At 35.7% G+C, this 13,378-nt stretch overlaps 2 protein-coding genes across 3 annotated transcripts; one reads left to right on the top strand and one right to left on the bottom strand.

Moving 5' to 3' along the window:
- Positions 1 to 334: 334 nt before the first annotated feature.
- LOC128022160 (E3 ubiquitin-protein ligase TRAIP) lies at positions 335 to 5,556 on the bottom strand. 2 transcript variants are annotated; one of them, XM_052609449.1, is made up of 16 exons: positions 5,395 to 5,556; positions 5,163 to 5,267; positions 4,770 to 4,827; positions 4,581 to 4,667; positions 4,443 to 4,482; positions 4,235 to 4,362; positions 4,037 to 4,131; positions 3,621 to 3,734; positions 3,347 to 3,434; positions 3,131 to 3,220; positions 2,358 to 2,446; positions 2,132 to 2,287; positions 2,004 to 2,043; positions 1,798 to 1,908; positions 1,149 to 1,199; positions 335 to 1,031 (listed from the first exon to the last, which is right to left on the bottom strand). In XM_052609449.1, exons 2-16 carry the CDS (start codon positions 5,258 to 5,260, stop codon positions 915 to 917), a joined length of 1,362 nt encoding a protein of 453 aa, XP_052465409.1. In that variant the 5' UTR covers positions 5,261 to 5,267; positions 5,395 to 5,556; the 3' UTR covers positions 335 to 914. The 2 variants fall into 2 exon arrangements, with proteins under 2 accessions (XP_052465409.1, XP_052465410.1); XM_052609450.1 differs by having other exon boundaries at positions 1,798 to 1,905.
- Positions 5,557 to 5,612: 56 nt separating this feature from the next.
- LOC128022159 (protein SAND) lies at positions 5,613 to 12,849 on the top strand. The gene is made up of 6 exons (XM_052609448.1): positions 5,613 to 5,834; positions 6,576 to 6,813; positions 8,355 to 8,771; positions 9,438 to 10,203; positions 10,300 to 10,447; positions 11,446 to 12,849. The coding sequence occupies exons 2-6, from the start codon at positions 6,681 to 6,683 to the stop codon at positions 11,584 to 11,586; spliced, it is 1,605 nt and encodes a 534-aa protein (XP_052465408.1). The 5' UTR covers positions 5,613 to 5,834; positions 6,576 to 6,680; the 3' UTR covers positions 11,587 to 12,849.
- Positions 12,850 to 13,378: the final 529 nt, after the last annotated feature.

The following is a 13,378-nucleotide window of genomic DNA, read 5'->3' as shown; positions in this document are numbered from 1 at the left end:
ACTTTGCTGCATAGTATTTTGTGAAAATATTGATGCAGTTTTCGAGGATTTTTTTTTTAATGATTGTTGAATGGCAGAACTTTCTTGAATGCCCTGACCTACACAAACCTTTAGCACCCCCTACTGCCTGTACAGAATAACTACTCTACTTATTATGTATTCTGACACTATATATTTATCTACATAACACTACACAAGTTATCATAAAGCTGATAATCAAGTGAAGTTTTTGTCTGGCTTATACAATATTTTGGAGTTTGATATATTACAAGGCACGTTTTATGAAATCCAAGAATCCTGACAGGGATAATGAATGGAGATGTAAAAAAAAATAAAAAATACAAAAAGCTATAGTTTATTGTTTCAAATTATGTTCTGTACAAACACAAGAAGAAAAAAAAAAGAAATCTGAGAAGACAAAGATTTCTATTAAAATATTTAGAAAGGAAAAGACAAAACAGACCGATATAAATACAGAAACTGGACATAAATTCTGACTTAAAAACACTTAAAATGGCAGTAATGCAGCCCCGTTGAACAGTCAAATAAATAAAACTCTATTCTATCTCATGAGATGATTTAGTCTGTACAAGGAAGAGTCTAAAAGCACACATAGATAAACATTTAGATCAGCTTAGAGTGGCCACTGATATTTCCACAAACACAATCTAGCACTAAAATTAATTTCAAATTTCCATACATGTATGTGTCATGAAGTGTTATCTGTGGACCACCAGCTCCCTGCGGATGCAAACACCCCTAAACTGGTCAGTCACACAAGAAACTGTTCTTAGCAACAGACCACTAGGACCACTTTCCTTATTAACATTGTTGTAAATAAGGGCTTCCTTTATTGTATTTCTGACTAGCATCATGGGAAAAATGTCTCTTTCAGGCCTGAAAAGGGAGACGTTTTATTCCAAGAAAGCATCCAGAGTGGTCAGGCTGGAGGTGGGCTTGCTTGTAATGGGCCTGGACACCTTCTTCCTCTTGGACTTCATGGCGAGGGGTCGAATCTCAGATAAAGGAGACTGAGGCACGTACTAAAGTTAAGGAAACATTATGAAAAAACAACAACAACAACAACTTCATATAATTATTTACATGCTTGATGATTGCAACTCAAGTATTTCATTGGATAAGGATACAGGTTGGATAAATTTGGCTCTTCCTCCAAGTCCATCATAGCCAGATCTTACCTGGAACAAAAAAGATGCATTAAAGCAAACTGCACAACATGTTCAAAAGTTCGGGTTTTGTACGATTTTTTTGTTGTTATTGAAAGAAGTCAATACTTCTATTCAGCAAGGATGCAATAAACTGACCAAAGTTACAGTAAAGACATTTATTATTTATAATGACAAGTATATTGCAGCCTTTGTGAGAGACTTCTTTCAGAAACATGGAAAATGTTACCGCCCCCAAATTTTTGAATGATAATATATCTGTGCATGAAAACCAAAAAGAGTTTTGAGAATCCCCCTTAATTTTTTGAAGAGCAGTCTTATTTCTACATTTTTATGAGTTCTGGCTTCCGGTGTCATCCACTTCCAGCCATTTTTAGCTGTACCAAATGGCTCGTTTTGTAACTTGATAATGCAAATTGGTGCGTCTCACCATATTACTTCAATGTATTGTCTTAATTATGAACACACTGGTTTGTAGTGCAGACTACACATAAACATGTTATTCTTCTTGTTATTTCTCTATGGCGGCTAATGAACAGGAAGAAAATGGCTTACTACTGTATTGAAGAATGAGATGGATAAGTTCCAAAAACATTTAGAAGTCTCTTACAGTGCCAAATTTGCATGGGTCCAGCATGCTCCCTAACGTGTTCTTTCTGAAAAGCAGTGAGTTCCTTAACATGGGCCCCATCATGACATCATCTTCTTTAACACGAGACTTCTGGGAGCAAAACCACACACACACAAAACATTACACCCTCCATCTAATCCAGTGTCATACTCTTCAACATGAAGACATGATGCTTGAACACATACAGTACGTCCGAGTGCATTTTCCATGTTTTTGGATGATGATCTGTGGAAAAAATGAAATCAAATGGACATCAGTAATAATCATATGAACAGCTGAAAAGAAAAACGTACTGTGCGGAGTAAAAACTCACACCGAAGTTTCCAGACGCATCTTCTTAGATGGCACCTGAACGGGTTTCCTCTCCACCTGTTCGGGTGTGTTAATGTCGAAGGTCAGGTTGAGGTCAATTTCCTGAGAGTCAGTCATCAGACCACGACCAGGAGGCTTCAGCTCCAGAGGAGCAGGGCTGCAAATACAAAAATCAACAATGTCTCTTTCAGCAGATCTACCAAATAGCTCAAAATACAAATTCTGACCTTTCGAAGACCAGTCTGCTGATGGCCTCATTGGTGCGGGTCGGAGTGCTTAATGTCCGCTGCAGAATTTCCACCTTCTTCTTCAAGCTCTGTGAAACATGAGATGTCAGAACAACAGTTTAGAAGCACAGCAGAGTCAGTTTGAAAAAATTACACCCCCTTGTGGCTGATTTGAAGGGCATCTTGTAAAAGTATTTTGCTTTTTTTCAGAATAGTAAGATTTTTTATGGAGGTTCTCAGTTCATCTTTTCCTTCCATTCTGTTGTGGAATTCTAATTATGCAAATTCCTACCGTAAAGCAAGACACTATAGATCAATAGCATACTTTTTTTTTTTCACCACACTTCCCCAGTTAAATATCACAATACTTTAAGACATACAATTTTACATTACAAGATCTGAAATGTTATGTTTAAATATGCAATTAACTAATTTGCATACTTTTCCAGAGCAGAAATCTAAACACTGGAATGCCAGGTTAACTTTCTTTGTTTAATTTTGTTAACATGCTACAGTTAAAGATCCAAATTCCCTTCTGCAAAAAACTTATTTAATCACTCCAAACTGAAATGTCACCAGAAAAACTGCAACATGTTTTTAGGAATAAAATTAGATAGAAAATGTTTATATAATCTAGGCAAATGTTGTATGAACAAACCCCTCTTTAAAAACTTTCAGAATTTAGATAGGATTAATGGCCTTTAAAGATATATATTGTAATTTAAATCAACAAATTGCAAATAGATAAAGTGTAATAAAGTAGAATTTCTAACGGTGATCTCTTTGTCTGCGTTGGAAAGGTCGTTCTGAAGTGCTTTCATGTCCTCCTTTGTTCCATTTGTCTCTGCAGTGGCTTTTTGCAACTGCAATAAAACAAAAATGAACATACAAAAATTAATTAATGCTGAAAAAACTTAAAGTTAAATAACAATTATGCATTTCTAAATAATGATGTTTTTGCTAGACAATCTCAGAGACAAGAAATGAACCTTGTTGTTAGAAGAGAACAGTTCCCTTTTTAGTTTCTCACACATCTCATTTGATGATTTGAGGCTTCCTTTCAGATTGTCGTACTCCCTGAGGATAAAAAATATATAACACTACATAACACTCACTCAAGGCATATGAGGATACACAGCTGGTGTACTGACATTCTAGAAGTTTGGGGAAGTAAAACTGTTGAGATTTTAAGTTTTAAACTATACAACTACACTACATATGTAGCAGTGAGAGTGTGTGTGTTTACAGGAAAGTAAAACTTACTTTTTAAGTGAGATGCAGTATATGGACAGCTGTTCAACAGCAGACTGACCAACACCCATATCAGTGATCATGGCCTCCACCTCTGACCTCTGACCTTGTAGGACCACATCTAAGCTAAAGGACAGAAACATGCACAAGAGAGCATGTGAAAAAACAATAAAGTCCACTAAGTATTATATTTTTAACCTTACAACTAATCAGACATTTTTAAAGTGATCAATACTAAAAATCTAAAAAAGATTTTTCAAAGAGAATTACTACTGATGAAAAAAAAGTTTTCATTAAAAACAATACTGAATTATTGAAAGGTTTCTTTGTTTTTTTTTTTTTACAAATTTTCCACTTATTTCCTCACTGTCTATCTCTCTCAAATACATTTAACAACAAAAACCTATCTTAGACAAATGAATTAGTACCTTTCATAGGTTTTCATTTTGACCCGGAGTCGCTTGGCTTCCTCTTTGGCTGCCTGGCCTTCAATTTTCTGACTCTCCAAGAAATTCATCTGTTTCTGAGCATTTCACAAACAACAAAGTCAATTCCAGCATTAAAATAAAATGCAGAAAGCACACTGCACTAACAGACACAACAGTTTACCACTAAAATAAATGTACCCGGAGGACAGAACACAGCATCTCTTTGTCTCCGATTTCCTTCCGGAGTCTTTCCAGGTCCCTCTTCTGCCTCTCGATTGTGTCTTTTAGAGTGTCCACTGATTTCTGCCTGTCCCTCCATTCTTTCTCTGGAATGCAAACACATAATATAATATGATAGACATTTTAAGGATCAATCAAAAACTTGAGTTGATTATTTCAGTCTTACCTTTTTCAGACAACACTGCTTTCATGCGATCAAGCTCATTCTGAAATTGGAACAATAAAACAAGCAAATCTGTCAATAATTGTTAACGGTGTTAACAAACACTGAGAATTGAATAAATTCAACAGCATGCTTTATCACCTGTAAACTTTCAGGATCAGCTGGCGCCCCATCATCCTCTGGTGCTATGTCAAAGAACAGCTTGTTGATAATGTGCCGCGTACTGACCTGAAACACAAAGAGTGAGGGCTTCATTGCAGTCCAGACCTTCAATTAATTTAATTTAATTAATCAGAATAAGTTAGATCTCAGGTTAAGTCAATGGTTTACCTGTTTCCTGCATTGTGGACAGGTTTTGTTTGGGGCCGACTGAAACCACTGGAGAAGACTTTGTTAAAAAGAAACAGAAAGTTTCTTTAAAAGTCATTGAGAAACATTTATTGTTTAACATTCAAACATAAACATTTTTTTAATATTTGAATATTTACATACAATAACTAGTGGTCAGGTTCCCACCCCTTTTAATTTTTAAGGGTTTCAATCAAAATAATAGTTTTATAGACACTTTTTATAGAATTAGATTTTTTTTTTTTTTAGCAATGAGGTCCTGGGTTAACATGTAAGTTGATGGTATAACAATTGTGTAATATAATAAAAATGCATATAATATTATAAAATCAACAAAAACCAACATACAGAAGAATAAAAAGGAGACAGACTTACCATACATAATGAAAAGTGTGGCCACAGTGAATTGCAGCGACATCTTTGCAATTATCAAAGAAATCTGAGCAGATGGTGCAATATGCTCGAATGGGCATTGTTGATCTAAAAGATTAGACACAACAAGGTCAAAATCATTATGTTGATGACACGGTTTGTGTTTTGTTCATTAATGATGTGTTGTGGTACCTTGCACTACCGGTTAATTACATATTGTGCTGTGTTTACTCACCCAGATGACGCTGAGACGACCGAGAGCTCTTATTCACACGGATTTGTTCAATTAAACTCCATAATTATGTTTATATAACTTGTTTTTGTTTTAGTTTTGAGCTCCTGGAAACAGAGAAGCGGGCGGCGCGCTTAGTTCAAACGTAATAACTCCTCCTTTTTGATCGCGTCATCAACATACGACTCCGTGCTGCCTGAAAAAAAGCAAAACCTTTTGGTTAAGGCTTAGCGAGATGTATAAGATTTAAAGGTTTAATTTGATTTGACATAAAACGCGGACATTTCTTTATTAGTACAGTAGCGATACTTTAAAAACTTTACGTTCTTGAATCAAAAACTACATTTCCCAGAGTACATCTCATGCGTGATGACGCCTGTGACAGTCCGAGTTGACTTTTGATCCAAGTCAACATACAGTGATTTGGACAAACACTGTTTAAGGTACAGTAACGGTAATTTGTATTATTATTATGAGTCTAAACTTTGTGAACAACATCTGTTTTAGACTCGAAACTCTTAAGTCGAAGCTGGCGCAGAATAAGTTGTCTTCTAGTGACAGTTGAACAGTTTTTAAAGGTTTAGCTCCGTGGCTAGTGCGTTAGCCGGAGTTGATTTTTATAGACATAAGAAAATCAACAAATCTTCCATATGCGTTCATTTGCAAGAATATCTTTAGATTGGCATTAACATACAAGTGTGTTCGGCAGTTTTAAACAGAGATGTTGCATTGAGATTGTATTTAAAATTCGCTTGCATCAGCATCATCATCATCATTATTATACTAAGCTACAATAGTTGAAATACTTCTGATGTTTGTGTGTTACAATGTTATTATTGCAGGGAAATGTTAGGATTTTTAATTAAAAGTGGTTCAGAGCGTTTTATACTTGTTGGAAGTTTGCAAACAAAATATGAAATTATATAACCTAATTCACTGTTGTTGGTCAATATATATTTGACCAACAGTTGTATGCAATAAAATGCTCCCCCAATACTTTGGGGGAGCATTTTATTGCATACAACTCTCTAAATCCATTAGAACAGAATATTATGAAATGCATCAAAAGAAGAACCAAGTTTTAGAAACTGAGGAATTAACTCCTTTATTGTTCCTCTTTTAATGTGTCTGTCTGTCATTTCACTTCGTGGCACTAATGGAAACCCTGTATATTTTACTGTAAGACCTTCCGAGCTGCTGGGATCATTCAGTGAATCGCTCCTGGCACTGACTGGGGGTTCAGGACACCGTGTCCTCTCTTCTGCTGATTTTCTCTTGTGCCTGATGCCATGATGGCGGCAGATGTCCACAATAAGGGTGCAGTCTGGGAGGTTAAAAATGGCAACTTGGCGCCATCAGATCGACTCCGGCAGGACCGATCATATAGTCCGACCCCCGGGCTGGTGGAGGGGACAGAGCCAGGTTAGTTTAACAGTTTATACTCTTGGTTATAATGCTGTGTAATAAGATGCAAATGTATTCTGCTTTTGTCATGGATTGTAATTTTTATTTTTACTTAAGTTTTTCTCTTGCTTGTTGCCAAAGTTATGATGATGCTTTGACAGTTGTTAAAGTGACCTATATGCTTCTTAAGCCTACAGGGTTGGGTCTCTATAACTGAACCACACCTTATTTCTTATTCATGTGTAATATCCCATTGTATTTCCCATTGTGAGTGATCAAATAACTTGTATGTTTGTTTGTGATAGATGACTATAATCTCAGAATTAGTTTAGTGGTGTAAATGATTCTTTAGAGCAGTTGGAGTTTGTCACAACACGGGCAGTTTCATAATGATATGCAAGTTTCAACTAAATCTCCTGGAGGATTTCACCAGAAGCCCCGGGAGTATGTGAGGTCTGATTCCTGAAACTAGAAAGTTAAGAAGTGTATCTATATTGTATTTCGGTGGATTCTAGGCTTTGTGGGAATTTGTGATCCTAAATGAGTTTTGAGCGATTTTTGACACATGTAGTTAAAACATTTACAGACGCTCTTCAGTATCATTTACTGTTCAGTCTCACCCTGCGAGTTTTTCAGATATTCTGATTATATTGGTTGATTTTTAACAACATTAAGAGAGCCGGGTGACCCATGGCTAATGTATTACAGATTATAAAGACTATAATTTAAAAGTTTAGTTTAGTAAGTTAGTTTTTGATGTTTTTGAAACAATTCTGTAATACTCACTAAGACTGTATTCATTTGATCAAAAATGCAGTGAAACAGTAATATTGCAAAATATATTGCTAATGCTATGTAAAATAACTTTTTATTTGAATATATTTGAAAATGTATTTTATTTCTATGATAATAAAGCTGAACTTTCAACAGCATTTACTCCAGTTTTCCATGTCACATGATCATAAATCATTCAAAAATGCTGATTTGGCTCTCAAGAGACATTTCTTATAATTAACATATAATTATGTTGAAAACAATTGTGCTGCTTAAATTTTTGGTGAACTATATTGCATGTTTTTTTTTTTTCAAGATTCAAATGAACATTATTTATATGAAATAGAAATCTTTTGTAATATTGTAAATGTCTACACTGTCACTTTGGGATCAATTTTAGGCGTTTTTAATAATAATAATAATAATAAAAAATAATCTTTTGAAGTTTGAATATCGATATCGACATCATTTTATGACCGCAAAAAGATACACACATTAAATTGCTAAATTTAACTATTTAAAGTTCACTCAAATTCACAGAAAAATACTTTAATAAACATTTTTCTTATTATTTATTATACATTGTAAATGTATAATATTTTTTATATATTATAATATAATATATATATATATATATATATATATATATATATATATATATATATATATATATATATATATAAAACATTTTTTTGATGAACATTTTTTTTAACATGAATAATACCTCAAGTCAAGTAGCTGATTGAGCAGAGGTGTGCTATTACTTCTGTGTCGCTCCCTGACAGGTGCTGTACAGGAGGGTGCCATGTTCGTTCATGCCCAGTCTTTTGAGGACTTGACTGCTGACAGTGAGCCCAACACTGATGACAAATCAGCAGAGGTTGGCAACTCCGATCTAGGGAATGCTCAAGAAGAGGCTCTGGAAGGAGGTGAGGAGGAGGTGCAGGAACAAGGTTTAGTGATTGAACAGGAGGAAGGAGGGAAAGAGGAGGTGAGGAACAGCAACAAGGCAAAAGAGGAGGATGTGACAAGTGAAACATGGCGGAGTCACAGGAAGCATATGTTTGTCTTGAGTGAGGCGGGGAAACCCATATATACACGCTACGGAACAGAGGAAGCACTCTCCAGCATCATGGGAGTCATGATGTTACTCATGTCATTTGTAGAGGATAAGAAGAACATCATACGCTCCATCCATGCAGGTAAGAGATGGAAAGCAAATGGAAAATAGCTGGTGTTAATATATGGATGTACTGTACTGTTCAAAAGTTTGGGGTCAGTATGATTAAAAAAAAAAATTAATCTGCAAGGATGCATTAAATTAATTAAAAGTTGCAGTTAATAAATTTATTATGTTATGAAAGATCTCTGTTTCAAATAAATGCTGTTTATTTGAAATTTCTATTCGTCAAAGAATCCTGAAAATAATAATCTATCATGGTTTCCACAAAATTATCAAGTGACACAACTAAACGTTGATAATAATAAGAAATGTTTTTTTTTTTTTACTTCATTTAAATTAAAATATATTAAAATAGAAAATACCAGTTTTTATGTAATCAGATTGAGGTTATTATATTTGTAATATTTCACAATATTACTATTTTTGCTTTATTGTTTATCAGATTAATGCAGGATTGGTAAGCATAAGACTTATTTTAGAAACAATTAAAATCAGCCCCAAACTTTTGAACAATAGCATATATCTTTTATTTTTATACCAAATTTGTATTTCATTTATTTATTAACATTAAGTGATAAATCACATTTCTTAGATTTGAAATGAGTTTTAGTCCTACAAAACTACTGCAACAGCATTATAGAGAGTTTAGTAAAGTAATTTTTTTGTGTGTAAACATGTCGTTCAGATGGCTACAGGGTGGTATTCCTGCGGAAAAGCCCTATCATCCTGGTGGGAGTCTCTCGCACTAACTGCTCTGACCGGGAATTGACACGAGAGCTTCACTACGTCTACTACCAGATTGTTAGCTTGCTCACCCTCACGCAGCTGAACCATGTCTTCCAGCATCGGCAGAGCTACGACCTGCGCCGCCTACTGGCCGGATCAGAACATCTCACCGACAACCTTCTGCGGCTCCTCGACCGAGATCCAGGCCTGCTACTGAGCGCCGTGATGTGCCTGCCTCTGGCCAGTTCGGCCCGTGACATGGTCTCCTCCAGCTTGCAGGCTGCTAAAGCCAAGAACCTGGTATTCTCCATCCTGCTAGCAGGAAACAGGCTGGTGACGCTTGTGCGCAAAAAGGACCAGTTTCTGCACCACATGGACCTGCACTTGCTCTTCAACTTGGTCGGCTCTTCGTCCTCCTTCCGAGAAGGTGAAGGGTGGACACCCATATGTCTGCCCAAGTTTAACCCAGATGGATTTTTCCACGCACATATTTCTTACCTGGAACCGGCCTCGGATCTGTGTCTCATCCTGGTGTCCACAGATCGTGAGGATTTCTTTAACCTCTCCGACTGTAAGAAGCGGTTCCTAGAGCGTTTGCGCAGACGCAGTGCATATCAATCCCTGCAGGAAGCACTGAACACGCCAGGTTATCCTGTTTCACAGGTTGGCATACCTGAGCTGCGACACTTTGTGTACAAGTCTAAAAGCTCTGGGCTCTATACAAGGTAAGACAGTTTAGTGATGATCACGAAAAGAAAAGAATTGAACATTGAAGCTTCATGTTAATTGCTTTTATGTAACTTCCTGTTTTTTCTTATCAGCCCTGACCTTCCAACTCCATACCAGGGAGAAGAGGAGCACGAGAGGCTGATGGGATTGTACCAGTACCTGCACAGTTGCCTGCATCACCCCACACGCCCCCTGCGCTACATCTACCGCTGCACAGAGACTGAGAACCTTTATGCCTTGGTGAGTCTGCCATAAAGTGTAAAACACTGGCATTATTAGATACCATTCAGATATTTTGTTATATGAATGCATGCTCGAGGAGCTAATATCACATTTGCATCTGATAGTTATGATTGCTGTATTGTATAAGCAGTCTTTTTTGTGTCATATAGTCATGCCCTACCACTGAACAAAACGTTTAGATCAGGAAAGTTCAAAAGAACATTTATTTGAAATGGTCTGTAACCATATAAACGTCTTTAATGTCATTTATGAGTAATTTAATGCAGCCATGCTGAATAAAAGTGAAAAAAAAAAAACTTTTTGAACAGTAGTGTAATTCATGATTCCAAACGATAAAGATTAGCAGGAAATGGACTGTATAAATACTAGTCACACAGAAATGCTTTTGTTTGTGAATCTTTTTGAACATTCATGTTTACTGTCAGTGAGTTGCAGATATTTCTACGGAGAGTCAGGATTATATATATATATATATATTTATATATATTTATATATATATATATATATATATATATATATATATATATATATATATATATATATATATATATATATATATATATATACACACACACACACATACAGTATACATAATACATATACATATATATTTAGCTTTACTTTTATTTCCATTCTACTATTAGCAATTTGAGTAACTTAAGCCTGTTTTATGTCAGTTAGATGTAAAGGCAACATTTCTAATTTTCAAGTTTATTAATTAAGTCTATTACTTTTTTCAAATACTGAAAAACTGTTTATAATAGTTTTAGTTGTCATCAAAAGTTTCAAACCCCCAGAATCAGACCACTCCATCCCAACCAAATGCCGTCTCTCCAAAATGATACTTCCAAAATACATGTCAGCAAACCCAAATACTAAAAATAAAACAAAACAAAACAAAACTGGCAGAGGGTGTTTCTGATTGGCAGCACCTTAAGGCTGTTTAAACCCTGATGCTTTCTGCTTTTCTTACTCAAACCCCACCTCTTCTGTAGGTAACAAGCGGCTTTGAGCTGTACCTCTGCTTCAGTCCTCTGGGAACAAAGGGCCTGGCAATGTCTGCTGTCAACAAACTCCTGAGGTGGATCAGGAAGGAGGAGGACCGTCTGTTCATTCTCAGTCCCTTGACATACTGAGCCAGTTCAGGCAGTTCTGAACACCAGAAACACTAGTGAACGTCTAAACCCCAGACTGCTGAAAGAGCAGCATCTGTGTCTCTACTTGAATGAATCAAGATGCAAATGGGTGCTGGCAGATATTAAGGGTTTGATTGATATTTTGAGGGCTATTCACACTGAAGTAATAGATGTAAGCAGGAAGGTTGGAAGCAGAATAACGGGTGTTTAACTATTCCTGTGAGAAGTTGTCAAAGTATGAAATACGATATTTCCAGATAATTGCTTTTAAACATTACCCGGTAATAGGCAGCAAAACATTATGCAGTAGATGAGCAATAACAATTGAATAAATGCTCACAATGTGTATGCTGCTGGAAACTAAACATCTAGTCCTTTGCATTTTACTAGACCTGTCACTGTTTCAGCTTAACATCTATAGTTTTAAATGAGCCAAGTTAAGAAATACTACTGATTGCATTAATAGTTTATTAAGCTGTGGCCTTCATATTTCTTTATTTTCAAGAGAAGATACACTGAATCTTTATCATAGTTAGATTTTTATGTTTCCAGCCTGGTGTCATTCATAAAGGTGTGGTGTGGTGGGACTAAAAGTATTTCCTAGCTAACCAAACTGACTTTATATATTAGGTTTTTAATTTAAGAGACGTGACTGAGTAGGTGCACACACTGTGAAAATACCTGAAGCATGGCTCAATTTGTAAACTGGTTTTCTATATAGTTAAAGATCTCCATCTGTGTGTCATTGTATAAAAGTTGAATGACTGACCATGTGTTGCTACTGAGGGCTTCACCAAATCACTAAAGGACCAGTAGAATCAGAGATACCTCTGAATTAATATAACATTTGACATTATGCTTTTCTTTTATGTTTCATTGATGCACTTGTTTGTTACTAATGCTTTCATTTGAATGCACAGGAGAAGTGACATTGTGTAATGAGGACCTGTGATGTACTCACTGCTCAAGTCATTTATGGTCTTGTTATTCCATGGGATAAATGATGTAGATGTTAATAGATTTCAGAGGAAACTAAGTTGAAATTTGCACATCTGGTGTTTCAAAAATATCGGTGGAGGTGGTGGTGGAGGTGGTGGCACTCATTATTATATTCACTTTCTGTCTAAAGCTATTTTGACACTGTGCATAATGTTGAAAACAATCAAAAGAAATTAAATCCATTTATGGGAGACATTTATTGTTTGCCTTATATTTACCCTTTTGCTTGGCATTGGTAATTCCTCAAATGAAAAATAACTTACTGGTGTTTTAGGATCTGTACTTGAGAGGAAATACAGCTCACTGTTACACTTTTATGACCTGTACTCTAGCATTCGAACGCTTGGGTTCAATAAGACTATTCTTTTAGAATTCTTTTATAATTCTATTATATTCTATATAGTCTGTCTTCAAATAGAGAATTTTTTTTACAAAATATCCACTTACATAAATATGCTGAAAGATATTCATCATCTTTCACAGCAGACGGGTTTTGTCATTGGAAACAGTAATCGATCCTTGCAGAGTTTCTCATTTTGTTCTGGTTGATTGCTACATGCAAATAATAAAAAAAAAAACCTTCCTGATTGATTTGAATGGAAAAAGCACACAGGCAAAGCACCATAAACGTATATAAACCGATTCAGGTAAATAGATTCAGTGAGATCTTTTCACTGAAACTATGTATAAATAGCAGTCAAAATTATCCAGTTCTCAATTCCACATCGCTGACTTCCTAGGAAGGAAGATTTTCTGTCCTTCCCTGCGTCCCTGCGATTTCAGGGCATAGCCT

This window comes from Carassius gibelio, chromosome A11 (assembly GCF_023724105.1).
Source record: "Carassius gibelio isolate Cgi1373 ecotype wild population from Czech Republic chromosome A11, carGib1.2-hapl.c, whole genome shotgun sequence".
NCBI classification, from domain to species: domain Eukaryota; kingdom Metazoa; phylum Chordata; class Actinopteri; order Cypriniformes; family Cyprinidae; genus Carassius; species Carassius gibelio.
This window is presented reverse-complemented; position numbering and strand designations above follow the sequence as displayed.

Excerpts from the sequence above, each read along its gene's own strand:
- LOC128022160 (XM_052609449.1), bottom strand. The coding sequence starts at position 5,260 with ATGCCCATTCGAGCATATTGCACCATCTGCTCAGATTTCTTTGATAAT. Across the intron at positions 4,132-4,234 it reads TGCTGTGTTCTGTCCTCCGG|AAACAGATGAATTTCTTGGA; the intron begins GTACATTTATTT and ends TGAAATGCTCAG. Across the intron at positions 2,288-2,357 it reads AGCAGACTGGTCTTCGAAAG|CCCTGCTCCTCTGGAGCTGA; the intron begins GTCAGAATTTGT and ends TTGTATTTGCAG.
- LOC128022159 (XM_052609448.1), top strand. The coding sequence starts at position 6,681 with ATGATGGCGGCAGATGTCCACAATAAGGGTGCAGTCTGGGAGGTTAAA. Across the intron at positions 10,204-10,299 it reads AGCTCTGGGCTCTATACAAG|CCCTGACCTTCCAACTCCAT; the intron begins GTAAGACAGTTT and ends TTTTCTTATCAG. Across the intron at positions 10,448-11,445 it reads CTGAGAACCTTTATGCCTTG|GTAACAAGCGGCTTTGAGCT; the intron begins GTGAGTCTGCCA and ends CCTCTTCTGTAG.